This window comes from Dermacentor variabilis, chromosome 11, assembly GCF_050947875.1.
Source record: "Dermacentor variabilis isolate Ectoservices chromosome 11, ASM5094787v1, whole genome shotgun sequence".
In the NCBI taxonomy this organism is placed as follows: Eukaryota; Metazoa; Arthropoda; class Arachnida; order Ixodida; family Ixodidae; genus Dermacentor; species Dermacentor variabilis.
The window spans coordinates 52,581,513-52,609,496 of record NC_134578.1 but is presented as its reverse complement, the minus strand read 5'-3'; the positions used below and the strand labels follow the sequence as shown (position 1 = coordinate 52,609,496).

The 27,984-nt window shown below is 46.9% G+C and overlaps 2 protein-coding genes across 2 annotated transcripts; both read right to left on the bottom strand.

The window, feature by feature from the left end:
- Positions 1 to 2,565: 2,565 nt before the first annotated feature.
- LOC142563263 (venom metalloproteinase antarease-like TfasMP_A) lies at positions 2,566 to 27,984 on the bottom strand. The gene is made up of 5 exons (XM_075673816.1): positions 27,951 to 27,984; positions 9,919 to 10,027; positions 3,265 to 3,402; positions 2,730 to 2,880; positions 2,566 to 2,589 (listed from the first exon to the last, which is right to left on the bottom strand). Exons 2-5 carry the CDS (start codon positions 9,981 to 9,983, stop codon positions 2,566 to 2,568), a joined length of 378 nt encoding a protein of 125 aa, XP_075529931.1. The 5' UTR covers positions 9,984 to 10,027; positions 27,951 to 27,984.
- Positions 10,304 to 12,749, bottom strand: LOC142564404 (uncharacterized). The gene is made up of 4 exons (XM_075675400.1): positions 12,458 to 12,749; positions 12,021 to 12,190; positions 11,121 to 11,301; positions 10,304 to 10,407 (listed from the first exon to the last, which is right to left on the bottom strand). The coding sequence occupies exons 1-4, from the start codon at positions 12,747 to 12,749 to the stop codon at positions 10,304 to 10,306; spliced, it is 747 nt and encodes a 248-aa protein (XP_075531515.1).

Sequence of the window (27,984 nt, the reverse complement as noted above, 5' to 3'; positions counted from 1 at the left end):
GCGTAACTGCCATGAAAAGCTCCTTGATACTTGCTCCTCTCTTATTGCGACGTAAGTGCTTTCGCCTTGCTTTATTTCATAAACCATATTTCCACAATTCCTACTGGTTCTCGATAGACTTATATCATCTCCTACCTACATTTCTTGTCACATTGATAATAACCATCAGGTTCGAATAACTAAATGCACACCTGAGCCTGTTACGAGTCATTTATTCCCAGTACCTTTTAGGGATGGAGCCACCTTCCGGGGGCCCAGTTCTCACAATCAAGGAAAACTCCAAGTTTCGTTCGAGCTCATCAAAAATCATCACTTCCGCATACATTTACCTAATGAATTCTGCTGTATTACCTACCTTTTGCTACTTTCTTATTTACTTATCTATATGTTTGTTACCCACTCCCCCTCTGAAGTACTTCGGTCTTGAGGGTACAATACAATAAAAACAAATAAAATAAATAACAGCTACTTCCTGTCATGACGAATATCTACTCTTAGCCAAAACGAGGTATATAAATGTTTCAAAAGCACAAGTTTCATCCCGCCTGTAAAATTTGGTTTGGCTTCACGGGAATTTTACGCATTTGCTTCTTCAGCGCGCTGGACACTTGGAAAAAGCTCTTTTTTTCTTTTGAGATTGAATATGTGGCTTAATAGATAACTTTAGTTAATTAGAATTTTGAATATTCACCGAAAAATGGCATCGCTGACGTTTACGTCGGCTCCATTGTTTGCAAGGCAGCAATTGTGTTTATCATAATCCACATTCTCAATATTTTCCCAAACTAGAAAAGTGCGCGTATTCATAGAGAATACTTCAAAAGCAGGAATGTTGCGTTTTTCTTCAAGCAAGCAAGAAGGGCACAGTTTGGGAAAATTGATAAGCAATCTCGTGTCCATATGGGGAAGCCTTGCTCGTAACAAGGGCCCCTTGATGGCCCTTAGTGCCTCACTCAAATGCTAAAAGCAAGCCAAAAAAGCAAAACCAGACTACCGGTGTGGAAGGAGTATTCGAGGGTAGCCCGGATACTTTATGCTGAAAATGATGTCCTAGAGCGTTTTTGGCTTGATGCTCCAGAAATGAACACCTAAACGACATTTCTTGAATTGACTGCTTTTTCCTCTAAAGATAACATTGTCTTCTACGTGAAAACATTCTGCTGTGAAATATTTTTAGCAATTTTATTGAACGGAATGCATCTACTGAACTAAAACAGTAATGTTACTTGATTTAGGCTCTCTTAAATAAACATATCTCTTACCATATTGCCCTAATTATGGGATGTCAATGTTGAAAAGGCTATGCCAAAGCACGCTGCATGTTTTATATATTTTCCGCTTGTTACTTTGTAAAATAAGACTTGGTATGGTTGTTAAGATATGTCAGTACTAATTAGCGCAAGTTTCTAAAACGTTCGTTTCGCAAGAAGAAAAAAAAATTGACATATTGTTTACGTACTACATGTGCCCATCATGCTACTCAAATATCTGGAATTAACCTCAAAAGCAACATGTGACAAGGCATAAGCACGTTCACCGAACACGAGACTCATCGCTTTGAGTACTGCAGGAAGCGTATGCTCTCTTGAATGAAGTCTACAAGAAACTGCAACGTAAACGCGCGCAAATAATATGTGATGAACGCCAATGAATCATTGCTCCATTGGCGCTCTTCGGCCACTTCTTCCCTTGCACCTATAAACCCCAATCATCATCAATCGCTACGCTTCTTTGTTATTTTATTGTTCAAATGTGAAACTTACTCGTAAGGGTTTTTCATTGTTACATGGCGTATAGTCTTCATCAGTGATGAGAAATTCAGCTTCAACTGATTTTGTCTCGCCGTTATTAACGCTGCAATTAAATTTGCAAGGTGTCGTGCCCTGAATCACAAAAAAAGGCTGAAATTATACAAATGTAGAATGACAGGTAGTGCGGCACTATTTACCTATGTGTATAGACAGCGACCAAAAGTTTTCAAGAAAACTATTTTACTGCTTTGCGCGTATTCGGCACCACAGCAAAATAGATTTTGTATATGGACTATTGATAACTTTCAGCGGTAATTCATTAACATTTTACCAATAAAACGATACACCGTATTGCCACCGTCGAAACGAGGTATGTATAGGGCGTCTACTGTAGCTGGACAAGTCTTTCCTGCTAACCTAAAATCACAAATCCTAGAATATTTCAGACCCCGAAAGTAAAGCACTGGCAAAATATAAGCCATCCAACGCTCCATGTACTCTTCTCATGAGTGCGGTGACATCATAGAGTGCTGTGCGCATTACGGCATTTTGCGCATTTTCCTCTTGAAACTCCGCGTTGTTGCTGCAGGTATCTGTGCTCTGTAAATGCGGGCCGATCCCAAAGATAGTGAAGCCGAAAACCTTAAGCTGTCGGATGCTTCTCCTACTCTCCTAACGTGAGGCATAACGCGATTGACTGCTGCTTGCAATCCTTCTGCGCCATTTTCTCCGAAACTATAGCCGAGAACGACATTGACCTTTCGTTGTCGCCAATATGAGCTTGAATTATCATAAAACATCTTGTTTTGAATTTTCAGAGCCGCCAAAATTTAACGCACTGCACCAGTAACAGAAACAGGGCCAAGACCACACCATTCAAGGGTCTCGCTACAGTTCGAGTGGACGAGTTTTGTTAGTACATATGCACAGCCTGTTTGGAGCACTATAATATATCTTTTACATAATGTTTCAACTTACCTCAATGGAAGAGATTTCCTGCCCTTTACTCATGCGTTTTTCACATGCTTGAATCCTTTGATACCTAAGTTGTGGATTGTTCTCAAGCCTTGTGGTCAATTCAGGAAAGTTGAAGTCTACGTGTCCAAACAAGCAGATAGCTTGGGGTTTCCTGCGCAAGTAGGAAATACGAGAGGTACACAAATAAGCAGTTGAAAAATTAGGAGATCTGAATATAGATTATGAAGAGGTTGAAGGGAAATTAGGGCATAAAACAAAAAGAAAGAACTTGTATAAACCTAAAACTACGCCTCATACGGTATGACTTGAAGCGCATCTGAATTTCATTTCGCATCTATGCTAGTGTCTACGAGTCAACGATGATTACGAAGCCTATAAACTGTCGCTTTACAAAATCCATTATATCTGGCAAGCGCTTGTACTGTCCTTGCGTGGGTAGCAGAGATCACAAATGTAACCTTTCCCATCCGTTCGTGTCATACTACCCTATTAGTAAAGGAACCAGTAAGAACCGCGATGAGAAAAACGAACTTACTTCAAAAATTTATTGATGGCGCGTAGGCTGCAGCGTGAGTACGTTGCTGTTCTCTCTGTATTATAGGGGTTCATTAGGTGACGCTCACTCGCTGGACACCCTTTGGATGCTCCTTCTCCATCGTGAGCAGATCCGAGCCTGAAAGTACATAGCTGGAAATGTACATGCAGCACACATGATGTTATATATAATCAGATTATCGACCACTGCCGACCATGGCTATAATCCACCTTCATATGCGGACAGATGTTCTTAGACTCGGACTAAGATAAATTTGCATAAACTTCCGTAATCAGCCAAAAACACACAAAATCCTATTCAACCCTGCTCACACGAACACAATCAGGAGAGTCGTAATCAAGTAGGTCCATTTAGACTACGCTTTTCCTAGGCCAGTGTTGCTCGTGATTTGATCGCATCAAATGTTAGAAGACCTTCAACCTCCATGCGAGACAAATATCAAGCAAGTGCAGGGTGTTACTACACCGGTTCCTCAAACTTCACGGTTGGTGTCAGACATTGGCCTGGTGACTGGCCATGGGCGTACGAACATCTTCTTAAGCGCTTTAAAACGGAAGAACACAGTGCTAAAAAGGAGCAAATCAGCGCCATTTTCTTTGTTTTAGGCGCCTTGGCCGTTTCTTGCGTTTTCTCGCCGCTTTATATAAGGTCCGTAATGCATTACCAATTAGCCCAATTTTCAGCACAAGTGGCCATGGGTGTCGGTACGCTAGGTGGCAAGGCAAGGCCGTCAGGTACCTTCTGTTATACCTAAAATTTATTTCCACGTTCAGTAAGGGAACTATAAAAGAGTAGACAGCTCAAAAGATAGGTCTATAGGGGCCTTGACACTTACAATATGCGACCCGATGCGGTCTTTCTGCCGGTGCATGCAAAGTCTTTCAGCTGGGCGACGACGTTAGTCCAACTTGTAGTTACGGACTATTCTTGTCAGACGACTTAGCATACGTCACAACCGTGTGGCGCTTGCCCACTGCAGGCAGCATGTGCCATCACTACCGATCACTGACCTCTCAGAGATTGCCCTCCTGTCGGTAGCCGGAAGACTCTTCTGTAGGAGAAGCCGAAGGCAATGGAAACGCACCTAAGCGTTTGCAGTGGACGCCAGTGTGTTAGCATCATGCACACCACGCACACCAAGCATGAGTTTACGCACAGTACCTCGATTTCATAGAAGTAGAACCAAATTTGCGAAATAAAGTTCCTTCCTCTGCTTCAAAGTAACAGGTAGTACAGCACCTCAAGCTGGAAAGTGAGAGCAGGACGTGAGGTGGACAGTAGCTGCTGTGCAGAGGGATCGGCAATTCACCTCTGATGCTCAGCCTGTTGTAGGCGTGCGCTTGGTCCACGTTAGGTGGATAGCATAAGGTGCAAAGGCGTAGCCAACAAGCCAAGGTTATATTGGTGTTCACTCAGCTGCTTCTCTCCTTTGTAAATACTCCTTGAACGTGCGCTTGCTGGCCGCATTAGCAACTTATTTTTACTCGTCGTCTGCAAACACTTTGTTATGAAGGACGCAGAAACCACAAGCACGAAGTGCAGGACCACAAGGCCACTTCCCCTTGAGTTATATGCATGACACGATTCGTTGCTACTGTCACCCTGCCTTTTTATAACGCAGCTCTGAGACGCCCGTTTCTGCGACGAGTGCCAGCGCCCCTCTTAACCGAGTCAACGAGCACAATGAAGGACAAAAGAACAAACGTAAAGCGTAGCGGGGCATGAAAGACTGCGACAACGAAGAGAGCGCGAGGAAGAAAACGGAGGAGGATGCTGCAGCGGAACCATGAGGCAGTGGAGAACGGAATGGCAAAAACGTTAGAAGAATAGCGTAGCTCTGCGCAATACGGACTCTCCTGGGACGATAGCTGCAGAATGACGCCAGAGTTGTCCTCGTCTTCTGCGTCGGAGAAAAGCACTGCGTGAGCGGAGGTCTGCCTGCGGCGGCCGATGGGAATCGCACCCACGGTTCACCCACATGCTGCCTCTCGCGATTTCCCAATAAGCGAGGCAGTCGTGCCACACTTCGTCCCGTGTGGAACGTGCCGCAGAAGATAGATTGTCCGCACCAGGTTATGTATCGGAAAATGAAAATATGTAAAGTATGTATCACTCAGGCATAGCATTAGCATGCCTGAGTGAATCTGAGCATGCAATAGCATCGTATTCACCAGAGAGTTTTGTTGTGTGTATCTCCCCCTTCATAACGCTAAAACAACCATTCCCAGATGTCGAAGATGATCGACATATTACACTAAACATACAGTGACACAAATAAACGGGAATTGAAACAAAAAAAACGCCATTGACAAGAACATTGGACAGAGATAAACGCAGAGGGCTCAGTATTGACATGAGAATATTGCACACCCAGGTGCAGATATTCTTATGAAAGGTAATTACGATCCCAGTGTCTAGTATTAACGCAAAATTTTATGTCATTCTTTCATGTTAGAGCGCCGAAGTAGACCAATACTTCAGCGGATAATAAAGTGGAGACTGATATGTTAAAAGACGTGTTTTTGCGTTTAGTTGTTGCTAACAACATGTCGCATATTTGCTTCTTAAAGAAAAATGTATGCTCGTTCACAACCTTCCCAAAAAACCAGAAATATTCGAATTGGCCGATTTGTTATAGGGAGACTGGTTTATTTCGGGTTTATTTTTGTGTATGTATTAGAGCCGAGAAAAAGTTTAATGGTGCACGTTGCACATTCCGCGATAGGCTAATTGACTAAGCTATTCTACTCCTTAGTCTCCTAACTCGCGACGGACGCCACTGTCACATCGAATCCTACTCCCTATCCGATTTTCCATGATATCTTTCTTAGCTGCGATCTTCTATGGTAAGCTCACTCGAATAGCAAGAGCTTCCACCACCACCGCAAACCTGTGCATACTAAGCTGTCCTCGCACGCCCGCAGGCGCTTGCTGGTGCAATTTGATCTTACATTTGTGCTTTCCTTGGAAGCCTGTGCGACTTCTCTGTAGGAATTACGACAGCCAACGCATTTCTTACGTTTACATATTTACAGGCAGCAACAATATTTGTCGTGGGCTTCGCCAGATTGACCCATTTTAATTTATTCAGCTCTTTCGGTTAGCTTTCTAAACTGCCCCCCGTATTCTTCAAGCGCTCCGCGGGTCTGCATGAAAGAAGGTACAGGTACTTGAGCATGTAGCACCCGTCCGACACCACAACGCGGGTGAACTAAGGTCGGCGTTTTGTCTTCGAAGAACGACAAGCAAAGTTGGGTAAAGCTCGCTCGATGCAAAAACGCATAGCTCGATGCGCTGTTATAGAAGCCTACTACGCTGGTCCTATTGGTAGGTTGCTCCGTTGCTACCCCTCGGTTTGGGACATCGGTAACCTGGGCGAACGCATATTTCACCGCTTGTCACTGGCCGGATCCCCATTTCAGCCCACCACTACTTCCTTTCCGGACCGGTCCCGCTACGTCAGCTAATGGTTGGTCCAGTTAGAGCTGGCTCCGGAGCTGGACAACATCTCGATGCCGGAGTTCACGTACGCGGTACTCCTCCATGTACTGCGACATAACCTGAAACTGACCCTCAGGCTTCCGTCGCCTTGCCCTACGCTCCTACGATAGGCTACGACAGGCCGTGCCGAACTGGCCGCGCGCCCATTTCTAGAGGTTGACAGCACAGTACGGAACTAATCTTTACCAACGCCCTCGCAGCCAATGCCAAGCGCGGCTCTTCCAGGGTCCGCAAGCCATTGTCATCAGGCCAGCCTTCTTCCCTCGCAATGCCTCGATACCACCTCATGGTAGAGACTCCTGTCTCATGATACTCATGAGAGTCATGACTCATGATGGGTCTCATGACTCAACGATAGTGTGCGTAAGCGCGACTTATGGAGACCGTACAAGAAACATACACAGGACGGCGCTCTCAGCGTTATCCTTGACGCTTTTGGCGCAGGTAACACAACCTACAGAGTTCTTCTGAATGTTCACATATGCTTCACGGACGTTCGCGCCTCGTCGCTCTACGCCTCAATGTCTCGTCCAGACCCAGTTTTCGCGGTGTCGCAATGCGAGATACGCTCCATCCGGCGTCAAATGTAGATGCCGAACGGCCAGAGACTCCTACGCGCCTCAGCACCACGTTGCCTGGTCAGCCCATTGTTCAGTAACGATGCACCCTGTCGCAAGCTGCGCCGGACCATTTTCGCTTCCCGACACCACCTCCACTTGCAAGTTGCAACACAGGCGTCGTGGCAACCCAAGGTCTTCAAATGAATTTCGCGCACACCCCAAATGATGCGCCGCCGACAACGCTTGCGGAGCACCGTCGATGCACCATTCGACTGACCAGCGTCGGGTTTTGTCCGATTTCAAAACGCATGCGCCGACCATCGTCAATTTGGCGCATTCTTCCCAATAGCGTCCGTACATCGAGCTGCTCGTCTGTTTCGTAGCACCGAATGCTGCCTGCTTAAGCTATGTTGGCGACTCCATCACCTTCACGCTGACTACTTATACTGACCCTTTGTAACGCGGTCACACTAACTCGCCATTTTGCCCTTCCGTCTCGGCGGGAGGCCCTGAATTGCCCACGGACGCCACAGCCAGGGGACTCAGAGATCGGCGTTCTCAGCCAGTGCAGTGATGCTGGCTCCGAAAGATAAAAAAAAGCTAGACAGGGCTTGCTCGATGCACATGAATGACAGAGACAGTGTTTTTAAATTTTACGTGGCAAACGCAGGATCTGATTACGAGGCACGTCGTACTGCGGATTAATTTTGGCAACCTGAGCTTCTTTAGCATGTACCTAATGCGCGGTACACGGGCGTTTTTCGCATTTCGCCCCCATGACCGACGCAGTGTTCTGGAAGCCTACTACGCTGGTCCTCTTGGTCGGGCACTCCGCCTCGACCCTTCGGTTCCTGACAAGCAAAAAGTCCCACCACACAGCTGCTTTCTTCACTACGGTACCGAATGGGTCCTTTGTTCTTACGTTAAAAACGGCGAGCAAATACTATTTTTATAAACTGCCTTTCTTATGCATCCCTTCCGTCTGGTTATCTTTGGCGGTATTTGCATAGAAGCAGTACTGTAAGCGTGCTAAACGTCATATTCGTAATGCTACTATGTACGTTACAACCAAGCTAACGATGAGATCTTTCCAACTTAATTGGTTTCCCGTCCTGGTGTTAACACCGCAAAGCGTAGACGCGCCACGAGAAGATAAAACACCACAGCGCTGGGGTGCAGGCAGCACTTGTGGTGTCTTCTCGTCTCGTGTCCCTTCTGCGTTTGGCGCTGTTAAGATCAGGATTTAAAACCAACAAGCCCAAGCTGCTATTTTTAGAGCGCAGCTCTTTGGCGTCCGTTCCTGGGTTTCGCGTCGTCGTCGGCGTTGTTGTCGGCCTCGTAACCAGCTCCGCCCCCCTTTCATCCCCCCAGCGCTAGCAGCGACCGACTGATACCGCTGGATGCCGCTGACGCCGCTAGAGAGTCAAGATAACGTGACTGCATAGAACACCGTCGCCGCCATGCAGAAAGAGGAGGAAAGGGTCCCCCCCCCCCTGTTCTTGTGTGGCGGATAGGGTGCTCTTCAGTTGCCGACGCGCCGGTTATTTCACGTAGGCCCCGGCACGTCGACGAATACGTGACCACCTTCCCACGGCTACACCTGGTTCTTAGCGCTGCGGAAGCGAGGGTATCATATTGTTTGTGTCGGCATCGGCGGCGTTGTCCCTGAAACCAACGCCGCAGCTGGGGTTGACTCACTATCGGCGTCAGCGGCATCAGTCAGTCGCTGCTATCTCTTCCCTCCTCCCTTTATCGTGTTGTCCGCTTGCTGCGCGCGCTTCTGCCCCCATCGTTTGCCGCTGGGTGTACACGCCTCCCCCCTCCCCCCTCTTCCTGCGAGTCTCCGGTTGTCAAAGCGCCGGCTCGAACTTAATTCCTTTCTTCGCTCCTCCTCCAATGCAACCCCTGTGCGGTGGCAATCAGAGAGCCAGATCGGTGGCGGCGGATCTGTATATGTGCACCGCCCGAGCCGAAATTGCCGCTGCCGTTCGCCACTGCGAAATTATCTGCCAGTTCTTTCTGAGCCATGAGCGAGACGACCGATGGAAGTCCTCCGTCTGCTGCTGCTGCTGCTGCTGCTAAACGAGCTGCCAGAGCAGAGGCCCAGCGCCGTCGCCGTCAGAATCCAGAGGTGCGTGCCGCCGAAGCAGAAGCTTACCTAGTGGAGTCTTTGTTAAAGGAATACGTGTGAAAAATAAAAAAACAATTCTGTGATAGCGCATACATGTTTTGCTCGATTTCTTTGCCTCAATCTATCGAAAAGGTGAAACAGCTTATTTGCTGCGCTCAAATTTCGCATTAGGAAGTAACGTAATCGTCGGTAATTTTTTCGTTTGTCAAAGCATTCTGAAGTGTCAAGTGATTTCTACTCTAGGCTACTAAAGTATATAATTTTGAAGGCACTTTACTGTGAAGCTGTCCGAAAGTTCAAGCAGAGCAGCGCAGTGGCCCCGTTGCCTCAGTTACCCGTGTACAATGGTGAGTCTGGCGAAACATTTTTGCAAAAGTGACAGTGATGTGGTATCAGGGGAGACTGATTCAGATTTCGGTCTACCATTTTTCGGGCACTTACGCATGCGCTATTTCGTGGGCAGCGGTCAAGGCTGCTCTGTACGAGTCACCACTGTCCGACACCATCGCTGCCCTTGAATAACCGCAGGCACCACCGCTCGCAGTGAATCCTGTCAATATGAAAATACAGAAAGTAATAAGCTTGTGGAGACGTTGTACTCGAGGTGCATGAGGATCTTGACTATGCATTCATCTAAATGCTAAAGACCTCTCCTTTGACGAAAGCATGTGATAAGTAAAACAATTCCTGATGTAATAAATTGCTAGTTTGTTCCTAAATATATTACGTGTACAAGTTTCACATAATTATCAGGTTGGCAAATAATTCCAAAATAAATATCTCGAAGCATACAGCGTCAACTCAACCTGGGCTGCTGTGACACTCTTCACTCCGTTTTTGACACAATAACATCACTAGGCTCATTCTGCGACCCCGCCGTCATTAGGAAGCCGTGGCAGAAAGTCGGAACAGAATAGACGCCATCTTCACCTAAAAACAAAGAAGTGGCCACACTGACGATTCGATCCACTGACCCTCCGCCACTGCATCCGCTGCGAAGATCAGTGTACTAACCACTGCACCACCGTTTTAATGTAATGTAATGGCTTCTACGCTGTTCACGTGGCTGGGCTTTGCCTGGTGCGCGGTTCCTTAAATGGCGCATAATAGTAATGGTGTAACTGTGGGTGCTGTAGATTCTTCACCGTCGGAATTTAGATGACTCCCGTGTGCATCATCACGCGAGACCCGAAAACGTGGCCAGTGGCGCAAGTTGACTGCCGACAAACTACATGACCATCGCAACGCAGCGAAGAGCTGGCGAGCTATCTTATCGCACATCTTCCTCTCTCTTTTTTTTTAACGAAGCCACTTTTGTTACGAAGCTTGAAATTGTTCTGGAGGAACCACACACACCTTCCGCTTCGTGTGTGATTACGACAGGGATCGTTACACTGTCGCGCGCTACTTCTTTCATCATCGCCTATTTCTGGTGATTCCGCTGTCAGTTGCGTTGTTCCTCGGCTGTCTTCTGAACTAGTCGGAGGCAGCGGGACGAGATGAGTGCGATTTCTGCGTAGAGAAGTTTCCCAGCAGTCGACCCAGTACGACCTGGGCTCGTCGGTGCTTCCTCGAACAACTCCTCTTTGGAGGTCTACGATCCATACGTCTGTTCCTTCGGACAGTTCGGGCAGATCGCGCACTCCGTGGCGTCGGTCGTAGTCTCTCTTCTGGCGCTGACGCTGCGACCTCTCGAAAGCTGCCAGTTCTTGGAAGTCTGGTGTCCGGGGCTGGAGACTTTCGCTGGACGTGGGCAGGGCCATGCACAGTCGTCTCCCCATGAGCAGCTCGGCGGGGCCGTATCCGTTCTTCAGTGATCTTGCTCTGTAGGCCAGAAGAGTTTTATAAGCGTCAGCAGTTTTCTTTAAGGAGCCCTTGATAATTTTCACGGCGGACTCTGCCATTCCTTTGCTCTGATGATAATGAGGGCTAGATGTCACGTGTTGAAAGTTGTACTCTGATGCAAACTTTGAAAATTCAGCGCCGAAGGCTCTTGAGAATTGTGGTCCATTATCAGAAACAACTACTTCCGGAATGCCGTGTCTGGCGAAAATGGATTTGCAGTGGTTTAATACTGCTGAGCAAGTCAGGTTATTCAGCGCTACGAGCTTCGGGTATCGTGAAAAATAATCCGTGATGATCAGCCACCATTTTCCCTCAAGAAAGAATAAATCCATCGCAATGCGCTGCCATGGCCTATCTGGAAACTTAGTCTGTTGCAGAGGCATCTTTCGGTTTGTGCTCTGCTTGAGGCAGCTGTGGCAGTTCTTAACAAGTTGTTCAATGTCCGTGTCGATACTTGGCCGCCAAACTGAGCTCTTGGAACGTGCCTGGCACTTCTCAATGCTGAAGTGTCCCTCGTGAATTATTTTAAGGACGGGCTGCCGTAGTGTCGATGGGATCACTATCCGAGAGCCGCACATGAGCAGGTTTTCAACAAGGGCAATGTTTTGCCTCACATTCCAGTAAGGCTTTAGGTCAAACCCAACGTCTCGACGGCTTCGCCAGCCTTTTGTACACAAGTTGATAAGAGCTTGACATACCGGGTCTTGCTCTTGCTCCTGGGCGATAAGCTGTAAACTCGGCGCTGTTACCGGGACTGACGAAGTCACCAATGGCAGATAGCTCTGGATCATCTCGTCCTCCAGTTCCAGGGATTCAGTTTGTGGAAGAGGTGACCGAGAAAGCGCGTCCGCCACCGTCAAGTCCCTGCCTGGAACATACACAATGTCATATGTGTAGCGCATCAGACGCATGCGCATTCTTTGTAACCTCGGTGTTATTTCGTCAATTCCTTTTGACCCAAACAAAGATACGAGTGGTTTGTGATCTGTCTCGAGGCTAAAGCGCTTTCCTACGAGATAATCACGGAACTTTCCACTAGCCCACACGAGGGCAAGTCCTTCTTTTTCAATTTGGGCGTATCGCCGCTCGGTGGCTGTAAGAGTTCTTGAAGCATAAGAAATCACTTTGAATTGACCGTCTTTTTGCCTTTGGCGCAGGACAGCTCCAAGACCGTATGATGAGGCATCTGCTGTGACCACTGTTTCCATGTTTGAATCATAGATTCCCAGAACAGGGTCCGATGAAAGAAGAGTCTTCCACTTCTTGAAGGCGGCTTCCTGTGCGGGACCCCACACAAAATCCTGTCTTGAGCTCATCATGGACGAAAGAGGCTGAAGGAGTTCCGCCATGCAGGGCACAAAACGGGCCAGATTATTTGCCATGCCCCTCACGCGCCGTAACTCTGTCTTGGACGTCGGGTGTGGCATTTCTGTCACCGCGTCACTTTTGCTTATCGGGACGCACTGCGTTGTTCCCGATTGTATGTCCCAAAAATGAGATCTGCGTGACACCGAATTCGCACTTATCTCTGTTCAAGGTAATGCCCGCTGTGCGGAGGCGGTCCATTACTGCCCAAAGCCGCTAGTCATGCTGCGCCTGCGTGGCACCCCAAATAAGCACGTCGTCCATGTGGCAGACGACTCCCTCCTGTCCAGAAAGAACCTGTCCCATTCGTCTTTGAAAATGTTCGGGGGCCGACGAAATTCCGAACGGAAGTCGGTTGAAATAAAATCGTCCGAACGGCGTGATAAAAGTTGTGTATTCTTTGCTCCCTTCACTCAGCGGTATCTGCCAGAAACCCGAGTTTGCGTCGAGTTTCGAAAACGTGCTGGCTCCCCGTAGCATTCCGATGGTGTACTCGACGGCTGGGATGGGATGCCATTCTCTTTGAACATATCTGTTGAGTTCCGTGAAGTCACAGATTCGAACAGCACCCGAGGGTTTAAGAAGGACAACCATAGGTGCGCACCATGTAGTAGCCTCGGTGACAGGAGAAATGAGGCCTAGTGCTTGCATCCGCTCCAGCTCTTGTCTTGTTTTTTTCGAACAAAGGCAGGGGCACTCTATGTGAGGACGACAGCGCGAAAGGATTTGCTTCTGGATTCAACTTGAGGTCGTACTCTTCTTTGAAGGTCCCCAGTCCCTGGAACACTTGTGGAAAATCACATTCGGGGTCCAGTTTCTTCACTACGTTGATTTGTGGTATTACGCAGAGCCTTTCTATCGCTGGTTTCCCAAGAAGAGAGGTTCGGAGGCCTTGAAGTACGTACACGTCCTCGCGGCTGCTCGCTCCTGCAAACGTCATATTCATGGCAGCCATACCAGATATGGCAAGGGATTTACCATCAGGCCCCTGAAGCCGACGCTTTGCTGGTTGAAGTTTTATCGCGGGAAAGATGCGAGTGAGGAGCTCCGCCACAATGACCGTTTCGTCCGCTCCAGTATCTATAATAAATACCACATTCGAGGATTCAACAAGACTGGGAACTTCCCACTGTAAGCGGATGAATGGGACGCGACTCCGAGGAAGCCTGGTTCCTCGGTCCGGTTTTCGACGTTCCTGACAGCTCTGGTTGATCGGCAAACCGCTTCGAAGTGTCCTCTGTTGTCGCACTTTCCGCAGAGTGCATCTTTTGCTGGACAGGACGCTCGACTGTGCCTGCTTCTTCCGTACCAGCCGCATGGTTTGGGAACGTTGTTTCCACTTTCAGGCGGAGGCGCGTTTTTCCCAACTTGTCGCGTACCGCTCTGGGGCTGTATTCGGTGAACTTCCTGTTCTCGCACGCGGTGAATATCTGCCTGCTGTTGGTTGACGGTCTCGTGCTGTCGTGCCACCAAGAACGCTTTCTGTAGTTTTAGGTCGGGATCGAGTTGCAGAGCTCTCGAGATCTTACGGTCTTGGAGACCCACCACGAGACGATCTCGAATTAAATCTTCCCGCAGCTCCCCGTAGTCACACGTGCAAGCAAGCGCGTGCAGTGCAGCAGCAAAATCCTCGACGGATTCGCCGTCTTGCTGCGTTCAGGTGTTAAACTTCACCCTTTCATAAATGATGTTCCGTCGACGAACAAAGTAGGCCTCGTACTCTTTTAGTGCGACCTCAAACTTCTGGTCACCGGGCTCAAGCTTGAACGTTTTGAAGATATCCTCGGCTTGAGGTCCCATTAGATACACCAGTGCATCTACTTGACTCATTTCTGGCTTCCCGTCTAGTCCAGATGCAGTTCGGAAGCGAAGAAATCGCTGTTTCCAGGGAGGCCAGTCGTTGGGCGTTGCGAAGCTGAAGAGCTCGGGTGGAGCAATTTGAAACAAAGCCATCTTACTTGGTCTTTCCTTTCAAGGCACTCGTTGGCGTGTCCGGCGTCTGGCACTGTTTAGTGGGCCCGCGGCGTCGTCGTTTCAGGGCTAGTCTGACGTCCGAGAGCCGCGGTGCCTCAGATCGGCAGGCGCCACTTCTGACATCATGTTTGCGTCGCCAACAGACGCAAAGAAGTGTGCGTCTTTCACCGTCGACAAGCAACAACCAAAGAGCCTTTATTATCAGAAAGCAGCGGCTTTTATAGACCGCATCACGAGTGCCCCAGCGGTGCTGTAACTGCTGACGCTGCCCAAGCTGGCGAGCTATCTTATCGCGCAATGTTCACCGCCCAAATGCACAATTTGGCGTTCTAGAACTCCCATCACAAGGCCATGCTACTGTGAGTCTGTTAGGACCCACAGACGCCGTCAGTGGAGCACGAATCCAGGACTAAGTTCACATGCACCAACAAAAGCTTCGCATAAGTGGTTTGTCTACGCGTGTGGAATGTTGAGAATATTTTCACAGACGGACACTTATCTGTACCTTTTTTAAACGAAGCTTTCGTTGACAACTTAACCCAGTTTTGCTGGTTGTTTCTGTGTCTTCGCAGGGTGTGAGTTTGGACCGCATGTGTACTTCAAGAAATTTAGACCGGCAAATTATTGGCCGTGAACACAGGTCTGTTGAATCAATAAATTAAAGAAATGCCCTATTGTAGGATCACACACACTATTAGAAACAGGTCTAGAAAAATTGCACATTATGCTGAACAGCATCATGGCGTACAATATTGCTGACATTTGCACTACGCCATTCGTTGGCTTTTTCGGGTACAAAGCGCCTGATTAAAGTTTATATTGATTCTAATATACCAATTGAATCTGTATAAACTTTTTCCCTTTTAAATCACCGTTTTGCATCAACACAGTAGCGCGTATTCCTGCACGAGACGCAAGCAACACTGCTTGAGCAGTTGGCAGCAGCATGAATAATTCAATTGGGACTGTCTAATGCTGCGTGCCGATTGCGATGTTATTTTTTCTGAAACTATTAGCAAATACGCGGATATTGTCATTTTCTGGTATTATTTATTTTATTATTTTTTTTGGAGTGAGCGTAACACTTGTCAATGTAGGCGAAATGTGCTGTATAAGCTATACTCTCTTTCAAAGATTTGAAACAAGGCAAACCATGACAGAAAAAAAAGACAAAAATGCACATAGGTAGTCTTCTTTTTCTTGTTCTTCTTTCGGTTCATTCTTTTATGCTATTGTGAGCATTTAAACAGGTTTGCTGCTAATCGTGGGAAAACTCCGGGCGTATGAACGTGGCCTACATTGCGAAAGAAGGCGATTCGCCGTGTGAGAGGTACTGTGCAGTTACAGAGCTATTCGTGGATACTACCGATACTCATAAATTTGGAACAAATTTTGACGGCTACGGACAATCTCAGCGCACTAATATAGAGACGCCAATCTCTGTTTATCTAGAGGCTCGCGCTACAGGCGACATAAAAGTCGTCAGAATTATTAACCCTGAAAATGAAATGTCCTTGCTATCCATGTTAATTACCGACGCGCCGTAGATCGATTGATGAAAAATACGCAGCTAGATGACATTAAAGTGCGCTGCCACATTCCACAGAGCTTAGAAACCACTACAGACGTGGTTTGCAACATCGATACCCTAGTCAGTGACAGTGATCTGCGAATGTTTAGCAGAACAACGACACGCAACATTACCATGATACAAGCACGTCGTATTCGCAAATCACGCTGCGCAAGATCCCCTTCAAAGGTGATAGCCTACCATCGCACGTGAAGGTTGGTGATTTTCATCATACTGTGCGACCTTTCGTGCTCAAGCCCCTACAGTTCGGAATTGTAAGAGAACTTGACACGTGATTGCTGTCTGTCAGAACTCAGGCATATGCTCCCGGTATTTCAAGTGGTATACATCTGACACTTGTCGCGCAGAGCACTTCAAGTGATCCAGCTGCAAGGGTGCATACGATGCTACATTGAAAGAACGCCTGTTCGAGAAAAACGAACAGAGGATCATTACGCAAATGGTTATATACTATTCGGCAGATCAAGAAGCCATGACTAAAGCTAGACGCCGACGTTTCCGGCAATGGAAGTCAAGCAAACACACTCATAGTTCTGAAGAAATGCCTAATCTGGCGAAGACTGGTCGTCAACCGGTGAGGTCCTGCATTTCCAGCGCATACTAGAGAAGGTCACCCGTCATCATTGTTTCAAGCAAAGCATGGCCACCTCTACCGGAGCCAGGCTAACTTGCAGAACTGCGAGACGCGACTCGTTTACGAAGTGCGAAAAGGCTTGCAACAGGCCCTCAGCCGTCCGTTTGCCAGTCCGCGCAGACGGTCAGGACTTGCAAGCGCTCGCCATGCTGCGGTCACTCACGAATGCTATGCGTACATTACTGACGAACTTGAGCACCCCGAACGCATGCAGCGCACTGCAGGTACTGGACTTGCCGAATCCAGAACTGGAAAGTCCTGCATAGCATCATGGCTCATTCACCGCTCGCGTTCCGTAAATATGTTAAGGAAGCCGAACTTTTTTCAGTGGAATGCTTGGGGCCTCAGATCAAGAATTTCGGGTTTTTGACCTTTCGTTGTCTCGAACAATTTTCTCATCGTCGTCGTCTGCAAACCATACCTTCAAACTACAATATGGCTGTCGCGATATGAAGCTTTCTCGTCGACAACGTGTAGCGTCCTCAGAAATGTCGTCATTTATGTTCGGTGTGAACTCACTTACGTGCTACGTTCAAGGTTGCCTTTGTACGACGAACAATAGGATCGTTTAACAGCAAAAAGAAAGAAACGTACATTCACTCTTGTCGCTGCATATATTTCTCCAGCCACTTGTTGTGACACACAGCGACTGGGTGCATTGTTATACACAACGCCTGTCCCTTGGAGACTTAGTGGAAATTTTAACGCACACCACTCTCTCTGGGAGTGTTTAACAATGGACTCCAAGGGAAACAAAATAGTAGCATTTGCCTCGGACCAAGAGCTTTGTTCTCTCAATGACCGCTTCCCAACATATTTACGGGGATTGACTGACAGCAGCTGTGTGGACTTGAAATCTGTCTCGCGGTGTCTTTGAAGCAGTCTAAAGTGGTTGTCAGACTTAAAAACCCATAGAGGTGATCACGTTTATAACTATCTTAAGATCGAAAGAGTAGCCCTCCATGGAACAGACTGGACGAAGTAAATGACGCTTATGGAAGATAAGTGTCAAGAAGGCAACCCGTCATTTAAATAGAATCAGATTCGGAATGCATTGCAATAGACTATGTTCACTTTTAGGCCTTCTCCAAAAGAAACAAAATACGAAGGGGAACAGGAAAGACTTCGAGCGATTCTCTGAAGAGCAGAAAGAAAATACAGGCGCACCAAATGTATTCAAGAGCGAAGGGAGGTGAGGCTGATGCAAAAGAAAATCCAACTCCGCGTCGATATGTTTTAATCTCAAATGTGGATGTGAACTGGCCATTCTGTACCATCTGTGGCTATGCGTTGCATTTACGAGCTCATATGCTTTTCTTATTAGAAATGCCAACAGCCCCACGTGCGACACATGCAGCAGCGATTAGACACTCGCACTTATTATGAACTCACTTACGGGGCAGAAACCTGGAGGCTTATGAAAAGCGTTCTACTCAAATTGAGTTCGACGCAACGAGCTATGGAAAGAAGAATGGTAGGTGTAACGTTAAGGGATAAGAAAAGAGCAGATTGGGTGAGCGAACAAACGCGAGTTAATGGCACCTTAGTTGAAATCAAGGAAAAGAAATGGGCATGGACAGGACATGTAATGAGGCGGGAAGATAACCGATGGTCATTAAGGGTTACGGACAGGATTCCAAGGGAAGGGAAGCGTAGCCGGGGGCGGCAGAAAGTTAGGTGGGCGGATGAGATTAAGAAGTTTGCAGGGAAGGCATGGCCACAATTAGTACATGACCGGGGTTGTTGGAGAAGTATGGGAGAGGCCTTCGCCCTGCAGTGGGCGTAACCAGGCTGATAATGATGATGATAACTTATTATCGGTGTATGCGTGCGACATATTGCCGAGAGACAAGTGAAGTGTGGAGTACTGGACCAGTTGGACAACGGTTCACTATGAGAATTAAAAGCTTTAGGTCAATGCTCCGAAAGAACATTTGTTCTGAAGGCATTACTAGCGTTATTGAGGTTCCGGCGGTCTACTGGGCTAAGCAATAGACTTTAAGAATGTTTCAACGTACCCCCTGTAGCGTATGCGGTTTCTTCATGCTCGTCTCTCTTTATCTCTATCTCCCCCTTCTACTCTATTTCTATTTTTATCCTCCTTAACCCTTCCCCCGTGTAAGGTATCCAGCGGGAACTATATCTCGTTAACCTCGCTGCCTTTCTGTGCATCCATTTCTCTCTCTCTCAATCTCTCTCTCTCTCTCTATCTCTCAAAAGTGGAAACCTTTTGCGAGTATTCGGATCCTCGTAAGCCTCTGTCACAAGTATGGAGAACTCTGTGTGGCCTACAATCATCTCCACAACCACGCCACCCTTTTAAATCTCCCCGCATCAAGGAGGAAGTGGCTGAGGATTTCTGCACAAGAATTGCTGGCCTGCCGTCACTGCCTGTATCAACATCATGGGATTTTTCGGACCCAGGATACTCGCATGCATTTCATCGTCCACATGGAGGAGCTAGAAGCTAAGCTGGTGAATTCTAGGAAGTCATCATCGCTTGGGCCCGACGGGATCACATACAAGGCACATCAAAACATTGGCCAAAAAGCCAGCAGTCTACTCTTGAAGAGATGCAACGAATCCAGGTGCGAAGGATTGATTCCTTGTTAGTGGAAGGTCAGCTACCTGGTACCCTTACCTAAGAGTTCTAAATCTCAGTTAGACTTGGCATCGTACCGTCCTACTGCCCTTCCGATTTGCGTTGAGAAACTAAGGGAAAGGATAGTTTTTACGTGCCTTGAATAAAACTTAAATCATGATGAGTATATCCGAACGCAGTGGCGGGCTTCCAGCGCGGTCGATCTTCCATCGATAACATAATGGATTTGGTAACATCTATTCAACATCAAAAGAGCATGAAACCATTAAAGGCGGCGATGTTTGTTGATGTAAAGCACGCATTTGATAGTGCAGCACACCAAGCAATCCTCGATGTTTTCACTGATGTGGGCCTTGGTGGCCGTGCGCTGCGCTAGATTTACACCTATTTGGGGGACACATCCTTCTTCATGCTTACAGAGGATGGCATGACATCCCACCATCTAACCAGCAAAGGTGTCCCGCAAGGCGGAGTGTTAACCCCCACACTCGTCAAGGTAGCTCCCTTGTTGGATCATTACCAAGCGCGGTTCATATATCCACCTATGCAGACATCTGCACGTGGGCGTCCGGCGTGATACGTCTGCAGATACGAGCGAGGCTGCAAAAGGTGGTCACACAACCGTCTTCTTGCCTGCGTACGAAAGTCCTTGAACCCGCTTCAGAAAAGGGCCGATTAGTCACCTTTCCACGCAAAACAATGACTCGATACGTTATACGCGCAAATGGACAAGTACTCGCTTACGGAACAAAGCACCGTTTCTTGGGAGTCATCACCGACCGGTATTTGTGTTTGACTCCACATATTTTATACATGAAGAAAAGGTTGATTGCAATTGCACATGCATTCAAATTTCTCGCCGGAAAGTGAGAGCTCATCTGTGCAATCAATGCTAGAGCTGTACCCTTCATTATTTATGGCTTTTGGAGCGTGTACTGGGAAGCACCAGTAAAACGAATCTTCGCGAACTCCATATTATACAAGCCCAAGTTCTAGCGACGCGCCTCGGCCTCGGTAAGCGTGCATCCACAGCAGCCACAATCGACATAACCCGCGACCACCATATAATAACATACATCGCAGTCGATGCTCAAGAATGTACATTCGATACTTAGTAAGGGCACTATTTCATCATCTTGCTCCCCTGCCAATATATAGGCCGCTTACCAGTTTCAGCCGTCCCGTGACTACTCACGGAGCATCGCAACTACGAATTACGTCCCAGCAGCATGACCTTCGCTGGGACTGTGGTCTCGGCATTCACCTACAGTATGCATTACCATTCCACACATCAAGAGGGCACACATGGAGTCAGCAGTATTAAAAGTGGCAGCGTTGTTGCTATTACATGAGGTCCACAGTAGCCGCTTAATTGTTTACACGGATGGGTTGGTCATGCACTCCTGTTCAGCAGGTGCATCATTTTTACCTCCAAAGTCTACAGCGATTAAATTCAGAACATCGCATTTGACACCAGCGAGGCCTGTCGAACTTGCAGCCCTGCGTCCAGCTATTCAATTCATGGACTAAGAAACGCCCCAGAAATGGTTTACCTTCTTTGATTCCAAGGCCGCCTTCCAGAGTTTATCTGCGTTACGCCGTGGAACCCACGAGCGACTTGTCGTTGACACACGGGAAACTTTCCATCGGTCAGTTGAGACAGGACATGACATTGTATTTGAATGGTTGCGAAATCATTGTGGCGTCCTTGGAAACCAGCAAGTGGACACAGCCGCTCGATCTTCCCATAACAGTGTCATTTGCGTAGGTATCCCACCGTCAAGAAGAGACAAAGCGGGAAAGGTCTGTGCGCTTGCTCGCGAGCTTACCTTGACCCAATATAATTTGGTAGACTTTACAAACCAGCGCGTTTGTTCCGTTCTGAAGCACCGCCTTCCACATGCCTTACAACGACGCGAGGTGACACTCATCTGTCGCCTCTGGCTTGGAATAGCTTTTACCACTGCGTACTCTTAACTAATAGGGATGGCCAAAAGACAAGATTGTGAAGTTTGCCTGCGCAAAGAGATGACAGCGCACCTTCTGTGTGACTGTCGTCGTTTCAGTGCACAAAGAGAAGTCCTCAGCACCACGCTCGACAGGACTGACAACCATCTCCGTACGGAAGGCAGAATTATTGAGAACTGGTCCCAGCCGACGTCGGCACCAAGTGCTTTAAAACCGCTAGTGTGCTTTTTTAAGGAAGCAGGACACACTGAAAAACCATAGAATGTGCAAGTTTACACTTTTCTTTTTATCTTCTCTTATTTTCTTATCTTTGCTGCCCCTGACCCCATCCCCCTGTGCAGAGTAGCCAACCGGAGGGCCTAATCTGGTTAACCTCTCTGCCTTTCACTTTTTCCATGTTGCTTTCCTTCCTTCCTTCCTTCCTTCCTTCCTTCCTTCCTTCCTTCCTTCCTTCCTTCCTTCCTTCCATCCATCCTTCCTTCCTTCCTTCCTTCCTTCCTTCCTTCTTTCCTTCCTTTCTTCCTTCGTTCCTTCCTTCCTTCTAATCTTTACAATAAAGGCCAATGCCTGTTAACTTCATGAATTGGTTGATTTAGTAACTTCGAGTTACTTATAAGTGTAGAACGTTTGCACTCGCCTTCCGGCACGTATGTGTCTTGAAACAGCACAGTGGGCGCATTTCCCACTTATGATATCACCGAACCTTGTCCAACAAAATACTACACCGAAGAGCGCAGCGTGTATTGGAGAAAGTAAAAAGAAAGGATGAGGTGAAGAAAATATATTTGTAATAATAGCTTCATCATGAGAATTCGTCCCAAGTCGTGCTGCCTTGCGAACTCAGTCTAGAATTGTTAAATTGCTATATCTGCCATGAGGTAATTAGTAAACAAATTGATTGCTAAGTATTTGTTATTTCGATGATTCTGCATATCATTTTTTTCTGCAATAATTCGAGCTCCTTCGAGTACACCAACTTATGGACTAGAATTGTGCTAACAGCTACAGGCTAGTTAAACATTTCCGAAAGTGTTCCCTCGAACGCCCGCTACATATGGCCTTTGCGCGATCTCTCACCTAATCAGCCTCCTCGCAACGCCACCAATACTAGCCCTGTTTTATTTTTCTGTACTTTCTGTAGTCAGCACCTATGTCAGCTACCACTCAATTGTTACTATCCTAGCAAAACGCCACTAGGGCGATGACCGCGTCATCGCTTATGCAAACCACCTCCTCACAATCACAGAGCGTAGCACCAGCCCTACTTACACTGCAGGTCCTTTACCGTCGCTAGAGTATCATGCGCTCTTTTGGTGGTCTTTTATGCAAGCTCCTACTAGAGGACTAAGCGGTTGGGTGCTGCGCCTGCCCAACTTTGCCTATTCCGCCATGTACAAGTCTCAGCACTTGCACAAAGATCACGATTCCTTGTCCCCTTGCAGTGTCGACAAATCTTACTTCGCTGACCATTAACATCACCTTCGTTTTCTTTGTCTCGGTCTTCACTCACATAGGCCTAGAGGACTACACTGACTTTTCGTTGCGTGCAATAGTACACCGTTTGCAATGTTCTCTGGTGTGTCCTTCAGGGCGTAAGTTCTAGCACTCCTAACTCCCAACGTGACGTGCCTCTTTTTGTCACTCCCAGACACATACGACGACCTAGTTTTTCTGGCGAGTACCTATAATTGGAATTCATATCAGCGTCGCAAAACGTCCTTAGGTGTTTCCTGTCGGTTGTGTACACACCAGTGTCTGCGCCGAATCATTTTTCTCTTGCACTTGACGTTTTCGGTTCCTTCTCAAGTCAACTTTCCGAAACAAATGTGAAGCCGCAGCCACAGACTACGTCACCCGGTGCGGCCTGACAAGGTACAACCAACCAGGTTCAGCATTGAGGTCACGGACTTTCTCCTGCATGACATTATATTATTTCATGGTGCCCAACGACAACTGCTAGAAACGGTGGTCTTAGTCCAAAGTTGCTGCCGGCTTCCTCCCTTTTTGCGTTCCTTGAAACAGGCGTACTTTTTTATCATCAGCAGCAGCAGCAACCTATTTTATGTCCTCTGCAGGACGAAGGTCTCCCTGTGATATCAAATTACCCCTCTCAGCGGCCGCGAATATCATAATTTCATCGCTCCACCTAGTCTTCTGTCGTCCTCGATTGCGTTTCCGTTATATTGGTACCCATTCTGCAACTCTAATGGTCCAATGGTTATCTTACCTGCGCAATACATGGCCTGCCCAGCTTCATTTCTTTCTCTTGATGTCATTTACAATACCGTCTATACCTGTTTGCTCTCTGATCCAGACCACTCTCTTTCTGTCTCTTAACGTTCTGCGCAGAAATCTTCGTTGCATCGCTCTTTGCGCAGTCCTTATTTTGTTCTCAAGCTTTGTCGCTCTCCAAGTCTCTCCCCATATGTCAGCACTGGGATAATGCACAGATTGTACACCTTCCTTTTCAGTGATAACGGTAAGCTTCCAGTTAGTAGCTGGCAATCTCTGCCGTATGCGATCCAACCCATATTCATTCGTTTTTGAATTTTCTTCTCATAATCAGGCTTTTTTGTGGATATGTTTGCCTAGATAAACGTTCTCCTTCACAGACTAGAGGTCTACTGGTGATCCAGAACTCTTGTTCCTTCGCACGGCTATTTATCATTATCTTTGTCTTCTGCATAATAATCTTCGATCCCACTCTTAAACTCTCTCTGCTAAGGTCCTCAATCATTTCTTGCAACTCATCTGCATTGTTGCTGAATAGAACAATGTCATCGGGAAAGCGAAGGTTGATGAGATATTCGCCGTCTTAGAATTCTCACTTGAATAGCTTGAGTACTTCTTCCAAGCACGAAGGGAACAGCAATGGAGAGATTGTGTCTCCCAGTCCGACCCTTCTTTATAGGTATCTTCTTGCTTTTCTTGAGTAGAATCAAGGTAGCTGTAGAGCCTCTAGATATTTTCTAAGGTATTTACGTAAGCATTCTGTACTCCTTGATCTTTTCTTAATCTATGAAAGCCATATAGAGAGGCTTATTATACGCTGCGGATTTCTCGATAACCTGACTAATGACATAGATATGGTCCACTATAGAGTATCCCTTCTTGAAGCCAGCCTGTTCTCTTGGTTGATAAAAGTCCTGCGTTGCCGTTATTCTATTGGATAATATTTTGGTAAATATTGTATATAATACTTGGATTAAGCCTATGGGCGTATAAGTTTTCAATTCGTTACGTCTCCCTTTTTGTGGAGTAGAATAGTGTTTGCATTCCTCCCCTTTTCTGGGACCCTTGCAGTCAATAGGCACGTTGTATGAAGAGCAGCCAGTTGTCCAAGCATTATGTCTCCTCCGTCTATGATTAAATCGACTGTTCTTCCATCTTCCCCTGCCGGTCTTCCTAGTTTCGTGTCTTGCAACGGCCTTCTTACCTCATTGCTTGTTACAGGAGGAGTTTCAATATCCTGTTCATTACTATTTATAATTGAAGTATCCTGACTCTTCTAGGTACTGTACAGGTAAGTATAGAATTCTTCCACTGCGTTTACCATATCTTCATGATTGCTGATGATATTAGCCCACTTATCCTTTAGTGCATAAATCTGGGTTTGTCCTATGCCAATTTTCCTTCTCACTGATTTCAGACTGCGGCCATTTTTACAGCTTCTTCAGTCTTTCTCCCGTTATAGTTTCGAATATCAATTATTTTCGCATTGTTGTTCAGTTTTGGTAGTTCTGAAATTCTATCTTATCTCTGACGTTGGACACCTTAATTATTGTCGCTTCTTTATTAGGTCCTTTGTAACTTGGTAGAGCTAGCCTACTGGATTCCTTGGTCCCTTGCCTCCGACTTCAGCTGCTGCCTCGGAAGCCAACCTAGTTCCGGCTTGATTCATTAGCTCTATGTCAGCATCATCTCTCTGTTCTAAGGCAGCATACTTGTTTGCAAGTACCAGCCTGAACTTGTCTGTTTTAATCCTTACTGCCTCTAGGTTGACCTGTTTCATCTTGACCAATTTTGCTCTTTCTTTCTTTCTTTCTGCTCTTTTGCTCTTAATTTCTTTTATCATTGTCAAACCAACGATATGACGGAGCGGTTTTACCATAGCATTACAAATCTGCTGTTCCTGCAAGTTTGGAGGACCATCACGACTGAGGGATTGCTTATCTCAGTATCTATCTCAGTAATTATCTCAGTATGACACTGGCGCATTTTCTCCCTTCGATCTGCTATGCGGCTGGAAAGAGATATTATATGTGGACAATGTTCTCCATCTGCCTGGCACTTCAACCAGCAGGCACGTACGTGACTCCATCACCCATGCCGAGAACGCGCAATTTAATGTACTTGATTGCCGGCACAGTAAACCATGTAGTGGTGCCTCTACAATGTTCCGATCTATGACGTACCATTATTGGATCATGCGTTCCTGCTCCTGTGGTCATTGTCCTATGGTTTAAGTTTTTCAGAAAAGCTCATTTGCTGCTAGATGCACCTTTACCGCGTGCTGCTCCAGGTGACACAAATGACGTATGAGATTACTGATGTCAATTCGAATCCGCCCTCCAGATGGCAGCCAGTAAAATCGTTCACATCAGCACGCTAAAGTATACCAGACTCCTTCTGACCACAGCATATACCAACTCCGAGACGACGCTTTAGCGGCCAGGTTTAGTGCTACGGGCCAGTGCCATCGGAATCACTTAAGGTCGCTGCGTTTGAGAAGGCGATGACGATCCTTGAGCTAGCTGTGGCTCCCGCCTTCATGTTTGTGGCGAGAATGTTGGGAGCAACTGTACTTGTATATAGTTTATCGTCTGCTCCTTTCCACGTAACATTATAACGAGTAAGGGTCATATACTGCTCAAAGGACGACATTGTCTTGCATACACTCAGGAATGCTTCTCGAAACGGTAATTCTTTGAAGATGACAATGAAAAGTGGGAGCGATCAAGGCGCCTTTGTATTAAAATTATTTGGAAGTTCGAACCCGGAAAATGTCCTAGTTCCTAAACAGGCACAGCCAAATGCTTGACTGGTTATTAGGGCGAAAGATTTAGGTGCTTAATGGGTCGAAAAATTCGATATCCCTCGTGATCGAAAAATTAACCGTGCGGCGTTACAGCACAACAATGCAATGGCGCCAAAATGGATGTAATTTGAACCCAAGGCATTTGGTTGGACCAAATTCAATTGCGCCAAAATTGATCGTGCCATCATTGATGGTCTAATGAACGGCCATTGGTTGGTGTCGAAACCAGGACATCTGGTGTAACTAAGTGAAAATTATCTAAGGCAATGTTAATGAAGATCTAGTTATTTAAGGCACTTGAACCCACGACCTTTGGTGGGAGAAAACAATAAAAAATAACTCATTCTAATCAGAATCTCAAGTCGTTCAAGGAATGACTCGTGAGCGGTCGCGCTTTCGGCTTCATCCTCTTTTGCGTATGCTAAACTAACCGTTGACTTTTATTTCTTCCGATATGACAGAAACATTTAGCAATTTATCACTATATTCAATCTCATAAGCCATTTGCCGCACGATGGAAACTATGGGTCCATTAGGAAATAGCAAGGCAGAATGCACATCGAGATTTGATCATCCGTGCCGCGTCATCTGCTCACCGCAACTGCAATCCACCAACTGCAACAACTACTTCACCTATCTATGCAACGCATCTTGTACTAGCCGAAAATAAAACTTTAATTCCGCCACTAACCATGCAGTCACGCCTTGAACTGCGTCCCCGTGCGCTAGGATATTACCTGTGTGCGCCTTGTACCTTTCACCATGCTGCAAACGACTTGTGAGATCAAGTATAAGCTCATTTGCAATTGCTAATTCGCAATGGAATTTTATTAGAGCACAGCTCTTAGGAGCTCGCTCATGCATCGAGTGTCGGCGTCGTCCCTCGTCGTCCTCATAACCAAATGAGTGAGAACAACGAAACCTAGAACAGCGAATACGAAGCGCGGGTAAAGCACGGCGCGAGGGGAAAGCGGAAGGGGAAGGTGCTGCGGAACCACAAGGTAGAAAGTGGAGGAGGAGGGCATGACGAAAGCGGGAGAAGATGAGCATCGCGCCGCGCAGGACGGGCTTTGTGCCAACGATGGCTATGAGATGGCGCCAGATTTGTGCACGTCATCCGTTCACCGATGACGCCACCGATACCATATATGAAAACAAAGCGCTGCATGAGCGGAGGTGTGTCTGCGGTGGCTGCAGTGAGTCGCGCCCACGGGACACCTACGCCCTGCCTCTCCCGATGTCCCGGTTCGCGAGGCCATCGCGCCACACTTTGCTCCGTTAGAAAGATTGTCCACGCCAGCCAACATATCGCGAAATTAAAACACGTATAGATGTGCGCTCAAATTTAGCATTAGGGCGTATGGTTACCGTTAGTGAGTTTTTTGTAGCACCAGTAGTTCAACATACGGTTTACCGTAATGACTCGTTAAGTTGTGGTACAATTAGGCACACTTACCGTTAATTCGTTGTTTGAGCTTATCGGGACCCAG